The 25,738-nt window shown below is 46.8% G+C and overlaps 2 protein-coding genes across 4 annotated transcripts in view; one reads left to right on the top strand and one right to left on the bottom strand.

The window, feature by feature from the left end:
* SH3GL3 (SH3 domain containing GRB2 like 3, endophilin A3) overlaps positions 1-25,738 on the bottom strand; it is a 789,999-nt gene that overhangs the window by 43,916 nt on the left and 720,345 nt on the right. The gene's annotated exons all lie outside the window — the stretch shown is intronic.
* LOC138504470 (lamin-B3-like) overlaps positions 1-25,738 on the top strand; it is a 368,818-nt gene that overhangs the window by 207,258 nt on the left and 135,822 nt on the right. For all 3 annotated transcript variants that reach the window (XM_069624996.1, XM_069624994.1, XM_069624995.1), the window contains exons 8-9: positions 1,550-1,657; positions 14,810-14,929. In XM_069624996.1, coding sequence (XP_069481097.1) covers positions 1,550-1,657; positions 14,810-14,929 — 228 coding nt within the window. The remainder of the gene's footprint in view (positions 1-1,549; positions 1,658-14,809; positions 14,930-25,738) is intronic.

The raw sequence follows: 25,738 nt of genomic DNA, 5'->3' as shown, positions 1-25,738 counted from the left end.
ACTGAGATGGGGCATGAATTGGCTGTTTAAAATGAGGGCATTGCATTTTATTGAGTAGCTACCGTTAACAAAAAGGTAAGCATTTAAGGCCAGACATCCCTTATGTATTAGGTGCTGAGTTGTCAGTTTGGACAAATTAGCCAAACCTGGTCACAAATAGATTTGCCGAGTGGTAGGGTACATTTTGGCTGGGGCTACTTTCCGTGAATCCACAACACCCCGCATCCCCCACCGCCCCCCAACACTCAGCCTATACATTATTATGAAGACCAGTTTGTTGCACATATATTTTGAGTGACCCATTTGCTTCAATACCCAAGTAGGTCCTTTGTCTAGTTCTGTTGAAAAAGATGTCTCTTCTAACTCTGGCTTGACTGTAGTAGCAATTTTGTTCGACCTCAACAGAGCAAACTGCCTTTTTGCTGGGGCTCTGAAAACTACACCTATAGGGTGGGCTTCTGTCAAGGTCTGAAATATGCTGGCATAAATGATTTTGTTTTACTCCAGGTTTTCTTAATTTTTCTTTCACTGCCATTCCCCATTTTAAAGGTTTGCTGTCAAGTGTATGTGTGGGGATGTATCGGCAGGGTTAGAATACTCCAGGGCTTTTATTTTAAAAGGAGCCAGTGTTTGTGAAGAATGTTGCATGTACCTGTCCCAAGCCCTGCTACCTAGATGGTTTTGAACAAAGGTCGTCTCGGTGCATAGCAGATTTGGTGCCACATGGACCCTGCCACAGTTTAAATTGCAGGCTGCTATTCTTTCAGGGCTGCAGCTTGAATACCCTTTGGTAGTCAGAGTTGCTTCTTCTTAAGCAGAGGTGGTGAACTCCCCAAAATCAAACGTTGTTGAAATTGGGACATTTGGATTAAAACCCAACTTTTAGACAAGTAATTGCAACATTACAAGAAACAATCTATATAGCCCTCTTCTTTTGCCCTCTTCTTTTGCCCTCCTTTCCGTTTTTTTTTTAATGGCACCTTTTTGTTCCATTTTTGTTCTTCTAGTCGCATCCTGATCTTCCTTTCTCATCCTCCTCTCTTCCTGGGAGCGTAGCTGTTTGGCCTGGGATATGCTGATCCAGTGTCTGGTTTGCAGTGGAAGGCTGGGTTTGGGAGGAAGATGTGACTGGTTAGTTGTGTCCTCAGAAGTTATCCACTAGATTCTATTGAATCTGAGCTTCTTTTGGCGAGCAAAGGACACCAGTTCGATAATAGTTCAGAGAATTGGGAATCTGCGAGCACTAATATGGCTGAAACAGTTAACATGCATGAGATGGATGCCCTTTTGAAGGTGGAATGCCAGCTTGAATAAATGGCTTGGTGCAATGATAGGCGAGCAATACAGTATTGGAAGAGTGTGCAAGGTTCTCATCGCCACTAATCCTGGTGCCCCCCACAGTGTCAAAAAAGAGAAACCTCAAACCATAAATGATCCATAGTGTTCCTGTTTGATGGAAGATAGTTCAATAATCGTATGTTAATACTTAGCTGTGAGGTAGAACTTATTTGATACCTCAGCCCTATTTTGGATATTTCTTTTTTTGCAGGATCAGCCGCTACATGGATGGACACTTCGAAGGCAACTGGGAAACCTGTGTGACATAACATACAAATTCCCTACTCGATTTGAATTGAACGCAGGAAAAACTGTGACAGTAAGTAAGATCTGTACCTCCCTTAAACATGAAGTATGTGAAAGTCTAAATGTATATAAGGTGGCTATTTAAATGAGAACTATCGATGAGGTTGGCGATGCCCCATCGCACCAGTAATTGTGTTGGATCAGTAGCAACCAGTACAAATGCCTTCCTATATACGCTGTGTTCAAAGCAGTATGCTGAGGTGTAACCACTTCTGAGTGCTCCGGGAATGGACGGAAGGGTGGGTGGGAGAATACCCATAGAGGGGGGTCCCTGCTGCATAGGAGAGGAAGGAAGCCAACCATTAATTGAGAGCTGAGGGAGGTGGGGGGCACTCGATTTTCTTCGCCCTATCCCTCCGCTGGCCATCACTGGAATTCCTGAACCCCATAAATAAAGAACATCTCCCCAGTGGTCAGTTTCAAGAATGCCTTTAAAATCGGTCTCCTCATATGGGTTCCATTCTCCCTCATCATTTTATGCACAACTCTACTGCACACGTCTGTTACTAATGTGCAGTTGGTATAACATTTATGAACTGTCCCCCATCCTTTAACAGCTCATTCCCTCACACTGATTTAGAGTATCAACCATTGACATATTTCATGTGAGGCACCCAGCAACGTACAATGCTTCTTGGTGAAGCACTGTTCTGTTCAACAAATAAAGGCAAATAATCTAATGTTTCAGCTGGTATGGAGGTCCAAGGGTTCTCAGGAACGGTCTCGATTTAAAGCCTGATTAATCCTCATGTTGCATAGATGTTTCCCCAAAAGAGGGCGATTTGCTGCTCCCACAAAGGTAGGCAATGTTTTGTTCTCTACTGAAGCATCACGTTTACCAATTATTGGTTTGTGATAGCAATGCTTGGGGACTGCCTAGTGTTATGGGTTATAGGTCGAGTAGTTTTCCGCCTTTCTCCTGGGGCAAGAATCCCAAAGCCCTATTCCACACACATACTAGGTCACCTGAGCTCACGAGAAGCCTGCGTCAATATTGGAAGTGCAGGGTTCACTAATAGGGTGAGGGATGATGTAATTCTACTGAGGGCCTATTGGGCCCAGAAGCGGTTATATAAGACAGTCTCCCTCTTAAAGTGCTCAGCTTTCTGCCTAAAGATAATTGCATTGGCACTGGATCTCGACAAGGCTCTCTGGAGCACATGGTAGATTTATAGGCATCTATCCTTGGCAGTACTCTAAGAACCCGGCCCAGCCAGTCAAAACACCAGGAACTTTTGTAACCTAGTATTGGTGGTCTTTGCTTGTGTAGCAGGAAGTTATTGCTTCTCACCTGAGGCCATTAGCCCCTCACCCACATTCGTCAAGTTTGTAGCAACCTCAGTTTATCGACTTCTCAGCATTTCTCACCAAGGAAGAGGAGCAAGTGACCCCACAAGAGCAATTTTAGAACAGTCAGCGAACAAGTGCTTTGAGGAGACTTTAGGTTTTATGAGCTTTGGGAATACGGTCAGACTTCCATTAAATTCTTCCTGACACCCTGTAGTTTAATTGGAGCCGCTAACACATCTCTTCTTTGACTACTTAAACTTGAAATGATAATGAATGCAGGTCACTCAGTTTTGCATTCCGTAGAATAACTTTTCAGACCAGGTATACTTTGGCTTAGAGTTCTGGTGTCCAAGAATACCAGGCAAGAAGCAAGCCTCTTTCCCATTTGTATTAGTGTTTTTTGCATAAGAACACTAAACATGATGTGGCCCCAATCTCTCCTATCCCATAGCATGAGTTAAACCATACATGATGTGGAACTTTCATCGAGGGAGGGCAGCAAAATGACAAGTACGAGCTATATGCTTGGCACTAAATTTGAGTAAGGCGGGCACCAGATTTTAGTAAGGGAGCCAGTGTAATGTGTGGATTGTTACCAACTACAGCTAAACAAGCCAATCTGTCAAAGCCTCGAATATTTAAGGCCCAATGCTATGGCTGAGAAACTAACTTAACTACCTCGCCTTTGGGGAGATGCTTAAAACTGTACTCAACAGAAGTATTTTTCTAGAGGGCAACAATCACATGGGCATGTGTACACCTATCCTAGCTCAACTTATCCCTGGATAAGCTAAGTTTACTGACCACCCTCTCAGCCAATTTCACTTTTCAACCTGCCACTAATCTCTCTCCTCCACCCCTGACACCCTGCTTATACTCTCTTACCACCCTAAAAGCTAAATCAAACCAATCATTAAATTCTCCCAATTTTAATTATACTGCAGGGTCCCTTTGTTTGCATTCCATGTCACTTGTATGAATGTATGTGCGATGGCACTGCAGGGGTTAGTGTGGCCACAGTGAAACTAACTCAGTTTGCTAATTTAATTTATTACCAGACCATTCAGAGGTGTAAAATGCATGGTTGCGTTAAGTTTGTAGATGGTCGGTAAGTTGTCCATGCTCGTGGAGTGTTCACGTTGGCCAAGCTGTTCAGAAATTGCAACAATAACGCATCTAAAGTAGATGTTCCCCATTTTTTGGTTTACCCTTATGAAATTAAGGGAGACAATTCATGAGCCAAGTTCTAACCAGATGAGACCTAGTTTGTGCTCAGTTGCATGTACTTGGTGCTCAGGGTGTGACAAGACGTTGCATCCATTACTGATGCCCCATCAAAATCTGTGAAAGATTGGAACAATGATTGGAACGATGAATAGTATGTTCCAGGTTCTGCAGGAAGGGTGGAGTACGAGCCAACAAGCATAGTATGCATAGAAATCCTTATGAAATGCATTCCCGTAGATAATGTGTTTTTACTTAAGAATACATCTTGTTTTAACTCCTAGATCATATGCTAGGTATTTTGGCAAGTGATATGGAGGATTATTAGTCAATTTGTTTTTTTTCGTGTCACCTGTCGCACTGTGCTACAGGGTAGGATTTGGCAAGCTTTTGTTGACCAGGATCTGTAAGAACTTGGCTATATTTGCACAATTATTATTTGTGATGTATCAAAGTGCCTTGACTATAGGATTTCTTCGAGTTTTTGCATCCTAGGACTGTTGCCCATTACAATCGTAGGTGAAAAATACTTGTTTCAGACTTGCAATATCCAGCTTTCAACATGGCGGCAGTGCTGTATGGCTTACCATTTTTGTGTTTTTTCCAGCATGCTTTATTGAAGGGTACATGTGGATTCCTTTAAGTGTTTGTTGGGAGTCTTCAGGGACCCCCATTCGCGATGCCCGTAAGCCCCCAAGCACACACAGACTCACACACACGTCTTGTCTGCTTGGGCTTCCCGGTAGCACTGTCGCAGCCAGGAACGCCCCCTTTATAATGCATGTTAGGCAGAAACCTGTGCAGTTCCCTTAGGGACCACTGCAAAAGATTTAAGGCTACAGGTGTTTGGCAGTAAACCCACTTGGTAGCAGTCTGTACCACAGATTCACTTGGTAGCTGTGGCTGAGCAGTCAGACTTCCCTCAAGAAGAGTTGGGCAGTATGCAGAGTATACACAATAGGTACAGAGACACAGTAGCACGGACAAACACTGACCAGAGCTTTGGTGTAAAAGTATATAATTATTTAAAGACCCACTTGTAATTTACACTAGCAAAAAAGGTGAGTAAATTCAGCACACAGTCACTATTATTTGTGTATATATATATATATATATATATATATATATATATATTTATATATATCCCTAGTTACTTATTAGACAAGTCTTAGTGAGAAACACCACTTATTTTCAGACAGAGGTGAGCGCTTAAAATAAGATGGCACTCTAATAAGTTATCAAAAAGGGAGGGGAAAAAGGCAGAGTTATGGAAGCACACAAGTTTCAATACTTTTACAAGAACCACAGTAAGACAGGATAGGCAGAGTTCTACTGGAGAGCAAGGAAGTCAATTGAAAGGCCCACTCTTGGAGAGAGCAAGCAGAAGGGGTCCAGGTTCACCCAGTGGGGTTATACCCAAAGAGTCTTGTAGTTCGCACAAAAAGGATGAAATTAAAGTCGGGAAAAGTTAGCTAGGTTGTCCCAGGCTAGCCCAGGTTAGAAAGTCGAGGCTTTACTGTCACCCCGAACGATCTGTCGCAAGGGAAGCCAGGCGGGACACAGTACCTTAAGTGTGAAGGAAGTTCCAGCGGGGGCAGTTGTTCCTGGCAGCAGGTGCAAGTCTGTGTTTCGTCCAGAGGAAGAAGGGGTCTCGCCGTGGAGGAAAGATGGTCGTTGCACTGCCAGGGAAGAAACCAGCCGCGGAGTTCTCCGGTTAAAAGGCACTACCCTTCTCTTTGCGGTAGTGGTAAACCGTGGTATTCCAGTTGCTGGGGTGCTTGGCACGGGCAAGGCGGCCACGAGATGCTCCAGGAAGGTGAAAAGAAGGCGAAAACTGGTTATCCCCACCAGTCAAAGGAAGAAGACTCTCCGGACTGGAGATCGCCTCTGTGAGACGGTTCAGCAGGGCTCCACCGGTGGTGTCGTCGTTGCAGGTCGGCTCAGTTTCTCCCTCCTTGGATTCTTAGGTCCTGTGGTGACTTCTGAAGTTCCAGTCCCCAAAGCCCTGCTTTTATGCAGCACACCCCCATTCACTCAGCCTAGCAGTCAAACATGCTAAGTGGTGAGCCGGCCGGCTCACCACTTGGGCCAATCACACAAGAGTGAAATGAGTTACCAAGGTAACTCAGTCCAGGGTGCCTAAACCCCCCCCCCCACACCACCTGTGGTACCCAGACAAAGTGGCACCACTTTTGGAGGCTTCTGTGGAGAAGCCTGCCAAAAAGTGGAACAAAGGGCTCGGCTTGGGTTGGAGTCGCAGAAGAGAACACAAACGCCATTTTAGAATAGAGTTCTGGCAAAAAATACCAACCGGTGAATTAATATTAAATAGATAAACCAGCGGTATGTTCGAGGCTATAAGAATTAAATAAAGTTGGTAGCCTCGAACAATGGGAAAATCCCATAGAGATATATTCGCGGTCGACTATAAAAAGTAGTATCCATTGCCACCAGCCAAAACTCGATCAGGGGGGACGGAGACGTGCCCCCTCGAACAGACCCCGGGGGCAATTGAATTGCCCCGACCAGTACGTCCACAATATGATGGTTTGTACTGGTTTCTGTTCATAATTTGGGACTAGTAAAGCCAATGGTGACTTTACATGCCCTGGGAGACAGTAGTCGGTCCCAGCGTATGGAGTCTGTTTGGGGGTCGCTACAACACCCCTGGGTTATGGCACGGAGGGTGCTGTGTAACCCACATCAAAAAAACACATGAGACCCTATGGAGTAAAAGACCCCATAGCCCATAAAACACATGGAAAGTTAAAGGAACACCTCAAATCATGTCTAAGAGTGGGAGCAAAAGAATCTCACTGTTAGCAGGCGAGAAAACCTCCAATCCAGCAAAGCTGCTGGGGGGGACTCACTAGGTTTGGGAAATTAGCCTTACAGAGAATTCTCCCTAACAATGCATGCGGCGGCGTGCAACGTCACACCGCCGCGTGCGCATCCCTTAAAGGGGCAACGCTACGGTCATGGTGCATGCTCCCAAACCCTTGAAACTGGTGAGGCCACCCTTGACACTGGCATCCTTAAGGGCTTATCAAGCCCCTAAGGAGTGCCCTAGAATCTCCTGGACTCGGTCCTGGTGCCAGGCTCATAGTAGGTGTTGAACTCATGGAACTATATTCTCGGCTTAGTGAGGCTGAGTCTTCCGGTACAGGGTGTGGCTGTGGGACTACTTTACCTGAAGTGGCAGGATACGGCTAAGGGACAATTTGCCTGGAACTACTTGCAAGGCTATTTAAACCGCACCCTGCAAACGGAACACGCTTCGCGTTATTCTGCACTCCTGCAGCGTAACGCTCACTGTCTGCTCAGCTCTTTTTCAGCCACGCCCGTCCAGAGTTTTCTATCCATCGGCACCTGTGAATGGAAAAGATAAGTACAGGAGTTAATAAAGCGACAAAGGCCTTACCTGCATTCTGGCCTTGCCTTCTGCATATTCCCGGACCGCCGCATCTGCAGAGAAGAAGTAGAAAAGAAGGTACCCGAAAAAGCATCCACCCTCACCTGGGCCGGCATCTTCCAGGAAATTCATCGAGCGGTCCTTCCATCATCTTCCTGGAATTGCGCCGCACCTGCTGAATAGAAAAGACACAGCGGGTTACTCAAGCACAGCAAGAAAGGCTAGTCAAACATTTGGCGTGCCTCGCATAGCGCTATACTCTCCTGCAAGAAACCTGCTTAACATTGCAGGGAGAGTCAATATTATCTGGAAACCGCTCGACACTACGCCTGAAAGAAAAGAACAAAGCCCTAGTTAAAAACTTGTGCGACAGACTTTAAGCATCTATTCCAAGAAGGCATTGGTATAGACTTGCCTGCTTACTCGGGTTCTTCCAAAATCAGCAGCAACTTCCATCAGATCAGTGAAGTAACTTGATCTTGGGGAAAGACTGTAAATACCGCGCCCCTGCCAGAGAGTGCAGGACAGAGAGCCCACCTTTTTAAAAACCCAAGGTGAGCCAGAAGAAGAGACGGAAATCTGAAAGTGGTGAGGCCTATCCGGTTCCATTCAGTTGGCTAATATCTTGTTTCGACGTTGTAGGCAAACACTTTCCGAGGTGAGAACGAAGGGATGGCGCGGGCTAGCACCATCTTCGAAGCAGTGCAACACCAGTGCAGACAGCAGCCTTCAGCCACGAGCTACACCCCCGTGGAGACCAGGTGAGCGTGACAGCCACACTACTTTTCCATGAGGACAAACGGCAATACTTTACTAACCAGTCCCAACACATAATCGCTGAGGTAAGCAGGTTTCCCTCGTCCAGGCCTCTGGGGGGCCTCCGGCTTACCTCCGGCACGTGTAGTCCATCCGGTGGCCCTCCCCGGGCAGGGGACGCAGGCATGGAGGGTTGGCCTCCCCCATCGTTGGGCACTTACGTCCGTTCGAGGGGAGGCTCAGTTCTAGGGTCCCCTAGCTTCTTGAAGAAGCTTACATTCCGGGTGACGGCCGGACGCCCATCCGAGGCGGTCACCATGGAACCCTTGACAGCCACCACAACAAGTGGCTCGGGTTCGTAGGGGAGAGATAGCTTTCCAAGGGGGTGTCTGTTCCTGATGAGCACCTCTTCTCCCGGCTCCAGTCGCTGCGGGCGCAGTCCTCTCCTGGCATTCTCCTGTTCGATCCGCAGTCGGCGATCGACCTCCACCTGCCGGTCATCAATGACCCCGGCTCCTTGCCCCCACCTCCGGCAGTAGCCCTCGGGGACACCTTTTGAATAGGGCCTCAGCCGGCGCCACTCCTGTGGATGCATGGGGGGGTAGTACGATGCACACGCAATAATTGGTAAAGGGCCCGCTGCAGGCATTGTCCCTGGCCCTGGGCTATCCTGAAGGTCTTGTTTAGGGTCATCAGTCTCTCAGCTTCTCCAATCGAAGCACAGGATATGGGGAATCCGTGGGATGCAAACACCTTCTCTACAGCCACCACCACATGGTCAAAGGCCACCGAGTCCACAAACTCTACCTCTGGATATCGAGAGTACTCGTCCACGATGACTAGTAAGTAGGTGCCCAGTGTGGTGGATCCAAAGTCTGCATGTACCACTTCCCAGGGCCTTGTGCCCCGGGGCATGGTCTCAATCGCCGGCTCTCTGCAGAGGGGACGCCGCCTGACACCAGACACAGGCAGCAACAAATTCGTCAACCTTCTGCTCCAACTCCGGGAACCACACCTTGAGGCGCAGCCGGGCCTTGATCTTCGCGGTGCTTTGGTGTCCATGGTGGGCCAGAGTGATCATTTCCTTGATCTTGGATTGGGGCACGACTATGTGGTGGCCTCTCAGCAGACGCCCGGAGGTGGAGAATGACAACTCCTCTCGCACCCTCCACAGTTGCTCCAGCCCTGTCTTGGCATCTTGTGTGTGTCCGGCAAGGGACTCCAGCACCGTCTTCCATGAGCCCTGTTGCATAGCGTGTTTCAGGATTTGGAAGCACTCGTCACCCGCAGCCGCTGCCTCCAGACCTTTAAGTGGCATGGCATTGTGGGTAGCCGCCTCCACCACCATGCGAACGTGGTCGTCTGTCTCCTCGGCACATGTGTCCTGTTCCTCTCCCCCGGTCAAGCCTGGATGCCTGGACAAATAGTCTGCTGCATTGTTCACCCCTGGCTGATATACGAGAGTAACCCCGTATTCCAGGAGGGCGAGCATCCATCGCTCTATCCTCGCCGGTGGTTTGGATGAGGACTCCGCCAGAATGGGAATCAGGGGCTTGTGGTCCATTACAACAGTCGCTGGGCGGCCTAGAACATAGTCTGAAATGCTGGCAGCCCAGAGCACGGCCAAGGCCTCACGTTCAATTTGTGAGAACCGTTGTGCCGTGTCGGACAGCGCCTTGCTGGTGTACGCCACCGGGCAGACACCACATCCCGATCGACCTGTGTCAGCACAGCCACCAAGCCAAACGGGCTGGCATCCACTATGATTTCTGAGGGCAGGGAGGGGTCGAACACCATGTTATCCTCCGCCGTGAGTGCCCTTTTGATGTCATCAAAGGCTGCCTGCTCGAGGGGGCCCCACTGCCAGGTGGTATTCTCCTTTTGTAAGGGGCCTCAGGAGCTCAGATCTTGAGGCCAGGTTCTGAAAAACATCCACAGTATGTTACCATGCCAAAGAAACTCCTCACATCGGACACCGACTCAGGCGGTTGGGCCTTCTTAATGTCCTGAACCTTTCATGGATCTGGGGACACCCTTCCCTCCTTGAAGACTAAGCCGAAGAATTCAATGGATGGGCGCAGGAATTCACATTTCTCCCTGTGGAACGTGAGGCCGAGCGATTATAGCCTCTCAAAATTCCTTGCCAGCCTACACAGGTGCTCCACCTCAGTCCTAGCAAACACTAGGATGTCATCGCTAATGTTTAAGACACCCTCCAGGTCAGCGAGGGCGCCTCAGATGTTCTGAAACGTCGTCGATGACAAGCCAAAACTGAGTCTCTTGTAGCGGTAGAGTCCAGGGTGGGTGGTGAACGTGGTTATATATCTCGACTCCGGGTGTAGGACGACCTGATGGTAGCCGGCCCGGAGTTCCAGTTTGGAGAAAAACTGTGCACCCTGCACCTCCGCAATGTCGTCGTCGATGGTCGGGGTAAGATGTCTCTCCCGCTTGATGGCCTTGTAGGGTAGCCTCATGTCGACACATGGGCGGACGGAGTCGGGCTGTTTAGGCTTTCTTGCCACAATTGGACACCCACGGAGTCGGACCCTCCACCTTCTCGATGTCGAAGTTCACAAGATTGTCCAACTCTTTGTCCACCTGCTCCCGAAGATGAAAAGGTACCCTCCGATGCTACAGGGCTATGGGCGGCACTGACTCGTCGATGTGAAGCCTCACCGGGTCACCAGCCACTTGTCCAATTCCATGGAACAGGGTGGAATACTTGTCCAAGAGATCGTTGATGTCTTCGAGGTATACTGAATAAGCAAATCTGACAATGCCCGCGGGCGTCAGCTACGGCGCAACTCAGAGTGTTCGTACTCACTGGCGTGACGTTGAAGCGGGCAGTGATTTGCAAGCCATCATGTTCCACTTTCGCTACAAAGGCACCGTCGAGCGGAATAGGTTCCGAGTCCCCCAAAAGCAAAGATGCAAGCCTTCGGGCTGACCAACCTGGGAGGTGTCCATAGCATCATAATGTCCACGGGCCATCACATTGACCGAGGCACCCCTGTCTACCAGTACTGAGATCGGTGACTTGTTAACCTCCACCACACACCTCGGCTGGTGTCTGTTGTTTGATTTGAGGACCCCCACACTCGACACGAAGATGTTCCCTTCCTCCTCCTCTTCCGCTGGGGCACCCTCTTCACCCTGGTCAACCTGGGCCACATTCGGGGGGCGGCTTTGACGAAGGAACCTGGACCGAACCTCTGGGCACCATCACAGGCAGGGCTGCCTTACACACCCGGGAGTAGTGATCCGCGAGGCCACACCGTCCACAAGTTCTTCCAGCTGCCAGACATTCAGCAGGGTGGGGTAAGTCATACCCACACTTCTGGCACGACTCACCGGCTCTCCCGCCCCGTCACTGAGGCCAAATCCAGGTCTTCTGACACCTCTGCAACCCGGCACATGGAGAGGCGCTGATTGTGGAGAGAGGCTGAGTGTGGATGCATACCTCATCACACCCCACGCTTACTCTCTCCTTACACCACCATTCAACTAGAACACAGAGATACTATGACACCATTCGGTATAACTGTTCTCATATCATCTGCCGCTCACTCCCCATCACTCCAAGTAAACATTGCTGGTCTCACACCCCCAGCCAAGCGTTCTCCTCAGGCCTAACGCTGCCACTCTCGGTCTGGATAATTCCGGCCAGATCGAACACATACTCCTGATCTATCAGCCACCACACCTACCGCTAGGAAGCAGCTGCCACAGGAATTCCGCACCAGCTGCACACATACCTGGTGCGCACACGCACCTTTGGACTCTCTCTACTGACCAGGACTTCGGTTCCCAAGGGCGTTCATCCTACCAGTGCCTTCAGACCATACCAATGGTATATAAGGCGCTATATAAGTGCAAAATAACACATACCTCCTCAGTCTTCACCGGGCGCAAGCCAGCCTCCATCCAGGATGCCCGGGCTTCGGCCACCTCATGGCAGCGTCCTAGCTCGAGAATGCGAGCGAGCGTGATGCCTGGCTCTCAACACCTGCCGTCGCAACTTTCCAGATGAGCATGCCTGAATGAGCATAGTTAGAATCATGTCAGCCGCATCACCCCATGCACATGCGATGGATAGGCGTTTGAGGCATCCATAGGTGTCTAACGTCTCCTTCTGCCAAGCCGACATCACAAACCTCTCATAGTCCGCATTGGCGAGGGGCAGAAAATGAGCCTAAAGAGCAGCCTTTGCCGCCGCATAGGTGCCGTCAGCTGTGTGGAGAGATTCAAAAATGTCCTGCACCACAGGTCCAGCCGCATACAGCATGGTGGCAAGCTTGCTGTCACCGTCTGTTTCCATTGTTGTTCTAAAGTACATATCTTAACGGTCCACCCACCTTTTCCATCTGGGCCCCAGGCTGGATGGTGGGCTCGAGACATCAAATTCGGGGATGGGCTGCAGGGCCGCCAGGGCCCGCATTTGCGCCAAGGCTGGAGGGGGCTGTCGCACAGCTGGTTGCGCCAGTGGTAGAGCTTGAGGCAACTGCGGGGCTTGAGGCAGTGCCTGAAGTTGTGGCTGCACTTGAGGTTGCTGTAGGGCTGCAGGCTGCCCACCGTCCTGGTCACCGGGCACATTCATGGGATAGAGCGCACAGGCACCCCCAGCGTGTCTTTTGGGGGCCGCAACTCACTACCACCACCACAGTTCAGTCCCCTCCTGGGAACCACTTGCCACCAGTCCTGGCACACACCGGCAATACAAGTCCAAACCTGGTGGTGGTGATGAGGATGAGTGGTGGAAATTCACACCCACAGGTATGATGATGAAGAGCATGAGGAAGATGGAAGTCCTCAGCCGCAGCAACGCTGCGAGCAGGCACGGATGTTCCAAAAATTGAGCCAGGGAGGTATTGCGCTAAGCAGGCCTAGTCATCTCACCCCTTCACCTCACCTTCACTCGACGTAGGAGGCCCAGAAATAATTCCCAAATCTGGGCATAGATGTGCAGGTATAACTGCCTGCAAACAGTTTTTCCAAAAATTGGGCCTGGATGCCTCTCAGACCGAACCGGAGCTCTGAGTGTCCATGGCCCGAAATACAAAATGGCCGCCTGCTACGTGGTTACTGCACGGCCTACGGTGTGAAATGAAGTTCCTCAACGATCTCCGTTTTAGGAAGAAAAATTGAAAAGACTTTCACCGCCGGGCCCAGGCATTGCACCAACCTCGTCGCAACTGTTGGGAGTCTTCAGGGACCCCATTTGCGATGCCCTCAAGCACACACACTCACATGTCTTGTCTGCTCGGGCTTCCCGGTCGCACTGTTGCGGCCGGGAATGCCCCCTTTATTTATAATACACGCGGCGGCGTGCAGAGTCATGACGCCGCGTGCGCGTCCCTTAAAGGGGCAATGCCACAGTGTTTGTGATTGGCTTAAACAAATCAAAGTATACGTATCCTGCATTATGGTGAGGTTTAAATTGTCTAAGTGAATTATGTTGAGAATTTTCACAGGATGTAATGTAGGTGGGCACATTTTCTGATGCGTTCAGTTTTTTTTAAATCATTTTTTGGTTGAAACTTATGCGCAATACTCGAGGATGCCCACTGCACCCATTTATTTTCACATCTATCACACGGCAGTGCTTAAGCGATTTAATCATGGTCAATTGCTTTTTTCTTTTTTAAGCAGTTTACTAAATATCCAGTTTGACACCTTTTATTTTCAGGGGATATGATGGTGCTCGATATTAAAATAGAAGAGAAGCCCAACATGGAGGGCCGTGTTGCATATCCACGCATGTCATTATTTTTCATACATGTACTGGCCCCAGAGGCTGTGCACATACCATGGCTCATTTTTGTTTTTTTTTGTATTTTATTTTTAAACATTGTTCTCATCTTTTGACCTGGTTGCCAATAGCAGTAATGGCCCACTCCACTAGTCATTGCCAGAAGGCAACTGTCCTTGGCCCTCATTAAAGGCTTACTCTCCACTCTAGCTATTTACTTGGGTAAAAACAGCTTTTTCGATGGAGAAATCTTGTAACACCAACTTCACACTGCTTTTTCTCCTAGGAACTCATTTTTAAAATCTACCACGGTGGTCTTAAATGTGCATGTTTACTTTTGGCTGTTGCCCTTTGGTGGATTATGGCCTTAAGTGAATGTTTCAGACCCAGACTTAAATTGGAGATGATCTAGAGGCTTCAAATGTGGTGTAAGCGCGCTGCACTGAGCCCTAGTCACATTAACAGTCAGACTATGCTAAGGTTTGCATACATTTTTGGCACATTTAATAAATTGCAGGATGCCCTAAATGCATTCCCCAGTTTACAATATTCCCTGGCACCCAGAAGTTACCCGTTTCCGTTTGTTCACTTAGCACATATTGGTATGTTTATTTTAATGTAAATATTGTACCACCTATAGTTTGAATGAGTTGTATGGTTTTAATTTTGAAGCCATTTGTATAGTATTTTGAATACAAATTGGAACGTTTCCTAAGGGGCCTTTTGTTTTTCAGGTTTGGGGTTGCAGTGCTGGTGTTAGCCACAGCCCTCCATCTGACTTGGTTTGGAAAGCCCAGGCATCTTGGGGTGTAGGGGAGAATGTGGCAGTGACACTCATTGACTCCAATAATGAAGTAAGTGGTACCAACAATTATTTTTATAGTGTTGCCTTTGTCATGGTTGCACAGAAAATAATGTGGACAGTCTCTTAAAAAGAAAGCATGTCATTTGAGAAAATTAGAGACGTGTCCACGTTCTTATGGTAATTTTAAAGCTTACATTTTTGTGTTCAGATGTTTTTTGGGGTATTCTGTGCTTTGTGATATCAGATTACTGTCTTGATGGTTAAGCATCGAGTGCAACAACTGCTTTTACATGTTAATATCTACACATAACCTTCATAATAAAGTGGCGAAGTGAAGGCTACGCTGAATGACTTGTCTGGTAAAGTCAGTGGCTTGGAAACTCGTATGGTGGATGTTGAGAACAGGACATCTGGACTTGAAAGGGAAGCCTCTGGAAGTTAGAGCTTATTGCGAACTGCAGGAAGACATGTCAAAACTGCAGTTAGCAAATATAAATTTGGAAATACAGGCCAGGAGCAATAATGCTCGCCTGATTGGCATTCCTGAGAAACCAAAACAACTCCTGTCTGCTTTGCTGATGTGCTGCAAGGGAGTTTACCTGGTTGCAGTATTCAACCAAATGATTTGGATTTAATGTTTAGAGCTGGCAAACTGGAGGAAGGGAAGCCCAGAAAAATTATTGTGAAGTTTGCATGGACATCTATGAAGGAAAGTGCTATACATGGCGAGGCAGCGGGATTCTTTGATGTGGCAAGGGAAACCATTTCATATTTACCCCGATTTCCCAAAGGGTGTGGCACTTAAGAGGAAGGCATTCACTGAAGCCAAGCATCTGGCAAGGGAGCGTGGTCTAAAAACTATTTTAATGAAGCCAGCAACTCTGAAACTATTCCTTCCAGATGGTGTGAAAACTGATAATCCTGAACAAGCATGTGCTTGGCTTTGACATTTTCCATCTAAAAAGCCTTTACCTTAATAGGGCTTGCTTTGCTTTGATTGCCTGTTATTGTTTTGGGGTTTCTGTGATTTTGAATTTCAGGGTTTTAGCTTTATATTGTCTTTGTTATAATGGCATTTTAATGCTTTATTTGTTATAACGCTTTTATTATATTTAAATAAGCCTATTTCATTTGTGCCGTTTAACTGTCATGGTGCGCGTGCATGTGATTCTTTTTTTTCTTTTGACTCCGTATGATCTTTATGATCATTCGAGTAAGGCACCGTAGGACGTGTCCTTGCATGCGTAACGTAACATTTCTATTGGATTACGCGTGTGGGTGTGAGTGGACTGGCCGCGCTACATTACAAATGGCCATCTTTTTTTAAATTTTATTTTATTTATTTTGGCCCGATGTGGGAGTGACCGCTTCCGTCTCCTGTATACTTGGTGCAGTATGTTATGGCTGCCACTGTCCACTACTGAACTCTGCGCAGTTCTGTTCGTGTGAGCGCGATTGTTTATCGTGTTGACGGAGCGAGAGGTAATATCTCGCCTTGTTGTTGTTGTGGTGGTCCCCGGTGCCTCTCTGTTGTCCTGTACGCGTCCATAGTGACTACGTGTAATGGGTCGAGCGTTATGGTATCCAAATGTATGAATGTCTGTGTCTGACAGTTAACCAGCTGTATGCATGTGGCTCTGATGCAGTGAGGGTAAGTGTCCACAGGCACAGGTGGTGTTCAGTCACCTGCCAAAACATTATACAACGGAAGGATTGGATAGTTTTATGTCTGAAAACATGACCTAACTGTCATCTGGAGTACTGTGTACTTGGCATCATGGATGCGGTAACGAACGGCGTAAACCTTGAGAGCACTATTAGCATTTCTCATTAAGTCATGTATGACATCATTTAACTCTATAAATGACATCACATGACCTAGCAGATGACAGATAATGCCATCACTTTTATCGCAACTAGGAGGACCTACTAAACTGTAGTATAGAAATGAATCCTATTTGACATGTACCATTGATGCAGACAGAACACATGTTTGATTTAGAACGCTTTGCCTAAAGAGTTGTTACTGCACTAGAACATTTCTCCTGTGCACGGATTACTCAGAAGTGAAGTAAACCGATCTCTGCAAGTAATTTGATTTGCAAAAGTGAATCTAATTGTACAATAGTAATTGTGCAAACAAGTTTGCTCTCATACTCTGCATTAAGGAGGCTTGCCACCTGGGTATTGTACCCGATGGATATAACCCATCCAAAGGAATACACGCTACGATGCAGCTTTTCCTCTGTGCCTGATGTTCCCTGTCACTAGATAGATTTTTCTATGAAGACATGCATTTCAATACATGAAGGGAGTGGCAGCTATTAAGAGCCTGCCACTTCTGTAAAGCTTTTTCAGTATGGAAACAGCCTTGCCAGCCACCTCACATTTGACGCAAACACTGCATTCAGAGGCCAGAACCCCCTTCCAGCACCAGCCGAATGAACATGTTGGGTATGCGGGTCACTGGGTGACTAAAGTTTTGTGGGGGCCTCTCTTTTTCCGCTGACCTCTCAATGTACATGCGTTACGCAACATCTGCAATGTCATTAGAGGACACAAGTTTACAGTGTGTGTAGTTTCTGTGTATGCTCAATCAGCATATAGTTGTGTGGGATGGGACGGAGTTGGATATCTCATTTCTTGCTATAGGAGGGGTCTCGGGTTTAGCATTAGTAGCACTGTGAAGTCCCATGTTGTGCTACTGGGAGGGTCTCAAGTTTGTTGACTGTTCTTGTGCTTGAATACAGGAGGACCTTTATTTAGGAGGTTGGGTTGATAGGAATATGGGGTTATGTCCGGAAGTGTGTGGTCGTGTTGCCCAATCAGCGGGGGCCTCTTTCTAAGTTTTGCCAATATTTCAAACTCTTGCAGACTTGGTCTTTATGCTCAATGTTGCTGATGCCTCATGTGGTTGCTTCTAATTTGTCTCAGACTGGGACCTAAATTACCCCTTTTGTAGGTATATCGCGGGAATCTCTGGCTGTCCTGTGTGTCGGGTGTTACTTTGTTTCACGATGGAAATGAATGGTTTTGTGATATTGTATGATGTTTCCTAAATGCTATTTGTTCCTATGGCGTTTTTCACAGTTGTGGGATGACTTTCAATGTAGGTACCTGTCTTATTCGATGCGTGTGTGGCCGGGACGTGGATTGAGATCGCCTTGCCTATTCGGAAAGAATATGCACGAACTGTGTAATCTGGGGTGGCATTTCAGGGATGGTTTAGCATAACTTGTTTCGTCCTGGGCTCCTTTACTTGTGGGGGATTATATTTGACGCTTTGCTAGTGAGCGTATTCCATTCTGTTCTGTACACATTTAAGAATGTTTACCTTTATTGTTGTGTGATTCTTGCGAATGTGCATGTGGATACTGTGTGATTGATGTGTGTCCAGGTGCATGGTTCTCTACACTAGCCTTTATTAGTGTATCCTTGTTACTCTTGAGGTTAATTGTTTAGAGTGTTGTACATATTTGGCTGTTTGCCTATGGCGGGAAGTGGTAATACTTTGGCTATATGCGCTTCATTTGTCATTACGGCTATAAACTTATAGGGTGGTGGGAGGAGATTTAGGGTCTTCTGCATTTTTACTCTTAGTTACTTTGGGATTTCTTTTTAGAAGTGCTAACTTGTTGCTGTCTCTTTACAGTGCATCATCTATTGGTGGCCTATATACTACTTTTCTGGTCGCCTTTTGTCCTTCTGCCTTTTTCTTTTACTTTCTCTTACTCTTTTCTTTCAACTTGCTTTGCTGCACTTGTCTAACCAGAAAACATATTTCAGAGACTATAATAGATTTGTCAATATGAATACTAAATTTGTGGATCATCTCAGGAGGATAGCTCAGTGGCAACATGCTCGCCTTAGAAGCAAAACAACACGCGTAGCCACACTTGTTCGATGCCCGGGTCCGCGCTTAGAAACCTCTGGGTAATAAGCGCATTATAAATAACCTATCCTATCAATATCTCAACATTGTCTCATGGAACGTGAATGGACTTAAGATTGTCACTAAGAGAACTAAAGTGCTGTCTTACTTACAGGCACATTCTTGTGACATTGCCTTCCCCCAAGAGACTCGCCTTACTGAGCACGAGTCTGAGAAACTGAAGCGAGGTTGGGTTGTTGAAACCTTTTTTCCAACATACATGTCCAACAAAAGGAGTTTCTCTACTGATCAAGAAAAATCTGCCTATCTATCCTCTCTAGCAAATCGGATAAAGAGTGGAGTCATCTGTGTCTTGCTCAGAGTTTAGGATTCAAAACTGCGTGTATGCCCCAAACATCGATGAGCCAGTTTTCTTTCATGAACTTGCAGCTTTGATGTGGACTCAATTGTACTGGCTGGTGATTTCAACTTGGTGCTAGACCCTGCTCTAGATCGCTCAAATGGGGACTGCTCGAGAAACTCAACAAAAAAATAAGCAAGAGATCCTTGGATGATCTAATGAAGGAGTTTAACCTGGCAGATATATGGCGACGAACACCCGTGTGAAAGGGACTACACATTTCATTCTGTTTCCTAACACATACTCCCGCATTGACTTTGTCTTAACTTCAGGGCAGGTAACTTCCAGTTGTTATGAATCTAAAATCGGGCTTATTGCACTGTCTGATCATGCGCCTGTGTCTCTGAACCTCTATTAAGACGGATTTCTGAACTCTGTCCTGGAGGGGCAGAGGTTCAGAAGGCCAGCCTAGTTTCTTGGAACAGGGTAACCTCTGGACAAGCCAGACCAATCAGGGTAGCGATCGCGGCGGTCAAGACTAGGTCTCAAGAGGGGTGAGGGTGACTGAAAGCCCGCAATGAGCACACAAAGCAAGGACACTTACAAATTACTCCAAGCAGGTGTTATATTAAAAATATATACACATTTATTACAAGGCTTTGTAACATTGACCGTAGCGAGAAATCACAATAAAACTCAAGTAAACCAACGCATACCAAACCAATAAAATATATATACAAATACAAACGAGTTAGACGCACAAAATGTGTAGACCACCTAGATGGGGAGGAAAACAGGCAGTGTGAATAATTAGACCCAGTCCGCCTTCAGAGGCACCTAACTAAAAGGAAGTCCAAGCCCTACGAAGAGTGGAGCCTTGTGCTCAAAAGTACCTGCACACGCTGGTGCCAATGGGCAAAAAGGGGAGTCTCTTCGAGGGAATCAGGCAGTTTAGTTCGGTGAACAAATGACGATGAACAGAACTCTGTGACTCAAGCGCAGCCTCCACTGTGGGCAGAAGCAGAGCGCGAGTACGGAAAGGCGTGCTGTTAGACACAGCGGGGAAAAGCTATGGGCTCCTGCAGGAGGGCGACCAGTTCCTAGCGATGCTACACACCGGTCCCCGATGCAAGCAGACCCAGGCTTCTCTGCGTCAGTTTCAGTGCTGGCAGGTTCAGATAGGAGCAGGCGATGTCTCGTCGTGTAAATTCCGCAGCAGCAGAAGTTGAGTTGGGGACGTCCCAAACGCAGTGAACCCGCACAGTTTGTTACCACAGCAGGGCAACGGAGCGGCCGTGTGTATTTCAGCCAAATGTACACTACTCACTTCAGACCTGGGAATGCCAAGTGTACGAATCGTGTGAGAGTGACTAGGACCCGTAATACAACACAACCTGACGGCAGTTACAGAGCACGACTCCTGGGTAGGCTGGTCAGTCTGCTGGATGGCCCAGAGACACTTTCGAAGGCTTACGTGCAGGAGATGGTGAAGATGCCGAATAGTTGTTCCCACTATTCCAAGGGTCGAAGTACCAGTACAGGCCTTCTCGTTCGATCCGAGGTAGAAAGGGTTTCACAAAGCGACAGCAGTGCAGAGGAGCAGTCCTTCAGCGGGTCACCAGCGATTCCTCGGTTCAGCCTTGTGGTTGCAGGATACTTGGCTCCTGTATTACTTTGTTCGTGAGAACTCAGGAGATCGACCTGGTCGTGGCGTTTCCAGCCCCCTCTTATCCACGGTTCCCTTTGTGCCAAAACTGAGGGGACCCAATGGGAGATCCGCTCATAAAACACTCACACCATCTGTGGATCTTATCACGGTCCACGGGGTCCCAGGCATTCACACCACCCTAGACTCTCTGGCGCCCAGGATGTGTATTGGGACCAGACATCCCAGCCCCCATCCTGGAGGCACACACCAGGCCTGTAGAAGCCCGCGAAAGCATCTGTGTTTCGCAGGAAAGTACATGCCCAAATAAGGAAGGCCCCGGGTCTGCTCCCTGGGGGAGGTGAAGGGAGCAAGACGGTCAGCGGACAGGACAAAGAACCTCGTGGTCTGGCCATTTTGGGAGCCAGGCCACCATTTTGGGCTAAGCGCGAGAAACGTGCTTAAAACGCCAAAAGGAGCTCAAAAACACAAACGATCGCTGCCACAAATCCCGTCCAAGATTCACTTGCACCGTTCATTTACAATCCAAAGAGAATATCTAGGGCCTGTAGAAGACTAGAGACCCAAGAGAGCAGTTACTTAGCTTACAGTGCCCTCTTGTGCCATGTTGCGCGAAAGCTGCAACATGATAAAGAAACTACGGAAAAAGTTTCCTGGTACTGTCTTAAGGGCATGTCAGTTTCCCCGTAAGAATGGAACGAAAGCCCAGAGGAGTGCGGCAGAAGGCTGCACTTCTCTGGCAAAGTCTAGATCATGGTGCAAACAGCAAAAAGTTTAGGGGTTGCCACATGGAAGGAAAATTACCCACAATTAAGAAATCTTTCCCAACAACTTCTTTACAACACACTTTAATAAAGTCCCCACAATGGAGGATGAACTCTTACATTCTTAAAAGTGAACTAATCGGGGATGAAATCAAAGATTAACTTGAGAACTTTATCCAGATAAACAGAACTGATGTCAAAATCTCTTCAGTGTGGGAGGCACTCAAGTGCTTTGCCTGTGGTCTTCTGATTGATACGACCGGTAAGCAAAGGAAAATGAGCGCAAAGGAAATCCGGAGACTTTCTGATGAGGCAAAAAGACTGGATAAACTGTTTGAGAGTAGCAGGGATGAAGGTACTAAGAATGATCTGAGGAGAGCCAAGTTTCAACAAAATAAAATAATTTCAGGTCAAGTAGACTATGCCCTATTCAGGCAAAAAATAAATTATTTTGAAAATGGTGAAAAGGCTGGAAAGCTGCTGACATACAGACTGACGGTAGCGGAAGGTGATAGTTTCATTTCAGAAATTGCAAATCGAAATGGGGAATGGAGACTAAGCAGAGAGAAATGAACAAATTGTTTCGTGACTTTTATTCAAAGCTTTGACTCAGACCTAGGCTGTGATGGGACTGGTATTGTACATTTTTTTTTTAACTCTTATGACACATGACATACCCCTACTCTCAGATCAATCGGCGTGTCTTGAAGAATTATTTGCGGTAAAAGACATAAAATTGGCTATTTCAAAACTTGAAGGGGCTAAGTCGCCGGGTATGGATGGCCTTCCAGGTGAGTTTTACAGAATCCTGCCGGAGTCTGCTGTACAACTTTTGTGTGATGTGTACAAGGAGGCCTTTGATTCGGGTGTGTTGCCCGGAACGATGCGGCATGCATTAATAACTGTTCTAAAGAAAAAAGACAAGTGCCCCACAAGATGTGAAAACTACAGACCGATGAGCCTGATTAATTGTGATTGTAAAATACTGGCGAAAATGCTGGCAATACGACTGGAACCAGTGATTACAACTCTAATTCACAAAAACCAGGTCGGATTTGTTACAGGTAGGGCTGTGGCTGATAATATGCGTCGTCTACTGTTGTCTATTGAACATGGTCATTGACAGAGTAGCCACTGCTGCCATTTTCTTTAGACGCTGAGAAGGCGTTTGATCGGGTGGAGTAGGCCTTCTTGTTCTCTTGCCTTAAGAGGATGCACTTTGGTGACAAATATCAGCAGTGGGTACAACGTCCGTACAAAGGCCCATCAGCTAGTGTGCTCACAAATGGTCTCATTTCTGATGATTTTACACTCCACAGGGGCATGAGACAGGGTTGTCCTCTCTCTCTCCGTTTATCCTGTCTATGGAACCGTCGGTGCTCTGTCTGAGAGCGGATGTCAACCTTAAGTCTATAATTGGAAACGACCGTGAAAATTTGCTTTGGTTGTACGCTGACGATCTATTGGTTGCACTCCAGGATCCAGTTAATGGCATACCCCACTTGATGCATGACATTCAAGAATTCTCTGTTGTATCTGGCTATAAAATTAATTGGAGCAAGTCTGAAGTTTTACCACTCCATGATCTGTGTCTATGCAGTGCTGGTGCGCAGTTCCAATTCAGGTGGTGTAGTGATCGAATCAAGTATTTGGGCATCTGGATTGGTGCAGATGTGGTGAAGTTGCCAGCTTTGAACTTTGGGATGCTCATTCAAAACTTACAATCTGACATAGCCAGATGGGGGTTCTTACATTTGGCCATGTGGGGGAACATTAATTGCATTAAAATGAACCTGGCTCCTTGAGTGAACTATCTTCGATCTATGTTGCCTATCAAGGTTCCTGGTCATATTTTCAGAGCAATAGACAAACTTATGCAACAGTTTATTTGGAATGGAAAGCCATCCAGATTAGCTATATGGAAACTACAACTCCCATTGAAAAAAGGTGGGATGAATTTACCTAACTTCAGTGAATACCATCTTTCATTTTCAACTCGACATCTGTCAATTCCTTGTTCTGAATGATGAATGTCCAGTGTGTGACGTGGGAATGTGGCGCTATCCCAGTTGGAACCCAGAGCTCTGCTGACTTCAAAGAAAAATAACTCGAAGGGAGCGAATCCTTTGACTGGTTTTCTTCAAGATTTCTGGTGTGATATCTCAAATTGCATGAAGGCAGACCCTTACCTGCATGTGGATGCCTCCGTTTGGCTGAATCCAGCCCTGAAAAGTCAAGGGAAGGTTTTGTTTTGGCCAGAGTGGTTCCTGGCGGGAACAAAGTATCTCCGGGATCTAATAGATGGAGGAAATTGGATCCCGTATGTACAGCTGTGTCGGACTCATGATATATACTTTTCGGAGTACAGAAAATTGAAAGGCGTCGTCAATGCTTGCCTTGGTGGTGGTGATTTGTTGGAACCGAATACTCCCTGGTCTATGTTGCTGTTATGTGGAAGTACTGCTCATCCTGCTGCTATGATGTACGGATTTCTGAAATCATTCAGGAAAGAAGATTCGAGACTGCCTGTGATCTGGGCAGAGGAGTTGGGAAAAGATATTGATGAGGTCTGCTGGCAGCGCTGCTGTGAGAATACCCAATTGGGAAGTCTGGATTGGGGATCTTGGAGCATCGCAAACAAAACTGCTCTTTAGGTCCTATTGGACTCAAGTCAGATTGTTTAGGAGACAACTCATGGACAGTGAACTCTGTTGGAAGTGTAAGGGCGCTAGAGGTTCCCTCAGTCATCTGATATGGTTCTGTCCTAAAACAAAGACATTTTGGGATTACATTTGTGAGGTTGGGACTAGTTTTGAGCTGTACGATTCCCCTCTCTGCTACCATACTGATTCTAGGGGGCATATCAAAAATTGATATCTCCTTTGGGCAGGTGACTTGGATACTCTGAGCCAGTATGATCGCTAAGAGGATGATATTGAGATTGTGGAAGTCGAGCAGCTCCTTTAACATTGATGAGTGAGTGGATGAACTTTTGACTGTTTCAATTTATGAGAAGGCAATTTACAAGAATGCGGATGATACTGAGAAATTCTGGGACATTTGGAATGGGTTCCTTGAGGTCTACGGTTGAATTTTATTTTCTGTACACAATGGGATGTTTCTGTAGTTGGAAGATGCTCTTGCTGTGTTAATTCATATTTGTAATTTTTTGTTTAATGTTTCATTGATTTTGCCTTGCTGGTTCCATTGGTTAACCAATTGCTTTCTGGTTCTCTGTCCTTTCCTGGTTTCTGACTTTCTTTCTTCTATCCTCTTTTCCTTTCTTTTTAATTTACTTCATCTGCAGAATTGGTTTTTCTATATGCTGTTAATTATTTGCCTAGATAATGTATTACTCACTTGTGACGTTTGTATTTTGTAATGTTGAAATAAAATGTAAACAGACACAAAAAAAGCAAAAGAGAATGGAGAATGTTTTAACTGGAGAAATATACCAGCAAATGCAAAAGTAGAACTTAGGAAAAAGTACCTTGGGACCAGTGTACAATCTGGGTTCCGGATGAGTGGAGCGGGACACATAAATCGGCATATCCAAAAGATTGTCACACATTCCATCACCTTTGAGAAAATCAATGGATCCTTCATCACCTGCTGTTCACTAATCCAAGGCTTTGCGACAAATTCTGTACGACACCCCCCCCCCCCCCCCCCCCTCTCCGGGACCTGTCTTTAGCCACTGGAACACTGCTCACAGAGAAGCCAACTGGGGGAGAGCACTTGTATGGGTCTGGTGGCTAGGTTCCCTCAAATGACCTTCTTGAAACCGCCTCTCCATATGAGCCTGGCCACTCGTGCCAGCCACCTTCTCCGCAGGGTGCTGCTGGGATGTCTTGAGGCTGTGGATCCGATCAGATATGATGCCAGAAATGGGCCCAGAATCAAGCTGTGTAGGATCTATGATTTGTTTCTTAGTCCTAAGGAAAATGTGTTCTCTGGGCACACCAGTCTTTAGTCCTGCCAAGTCATTTGTGGGCTGGTGGACATTTACAATAATATATATATAATTTTTTTTTTTTTTTACTTCCTGTATATATCGCTGTTGTGCATTAAAAAAATTCTTGCATCATAATAAAGTGGTAGATTGTGAAGTTGACTTATTAATGGTATTGACAGAAAAGCTGTTTGGCGAAGACAACTGATACAGGCGCATGATGGAGAAAATAGGTATGCAGTGC

This window comes from Ambystoma mexicanum, chromosome 11 (genome assembly GCF_040938575.1).
Source record: "Ambystoma mexicanum isolate Mex_15411 chromosome 11, UKY_AmexF1_1, whole genome shotgun sequence".
Lineage (NCBI taxonomy): Eukaryota > Metazoa > Chordata > Amphibia > Caudata > Ambystomatidae > Ambystoma > Ambystoma mexicanum.
The sequence above is the reverse complement of the archived record's forward strand: the minus strand, read 5'-3'. Positions and strand labels throughout refer to the sequence as shown.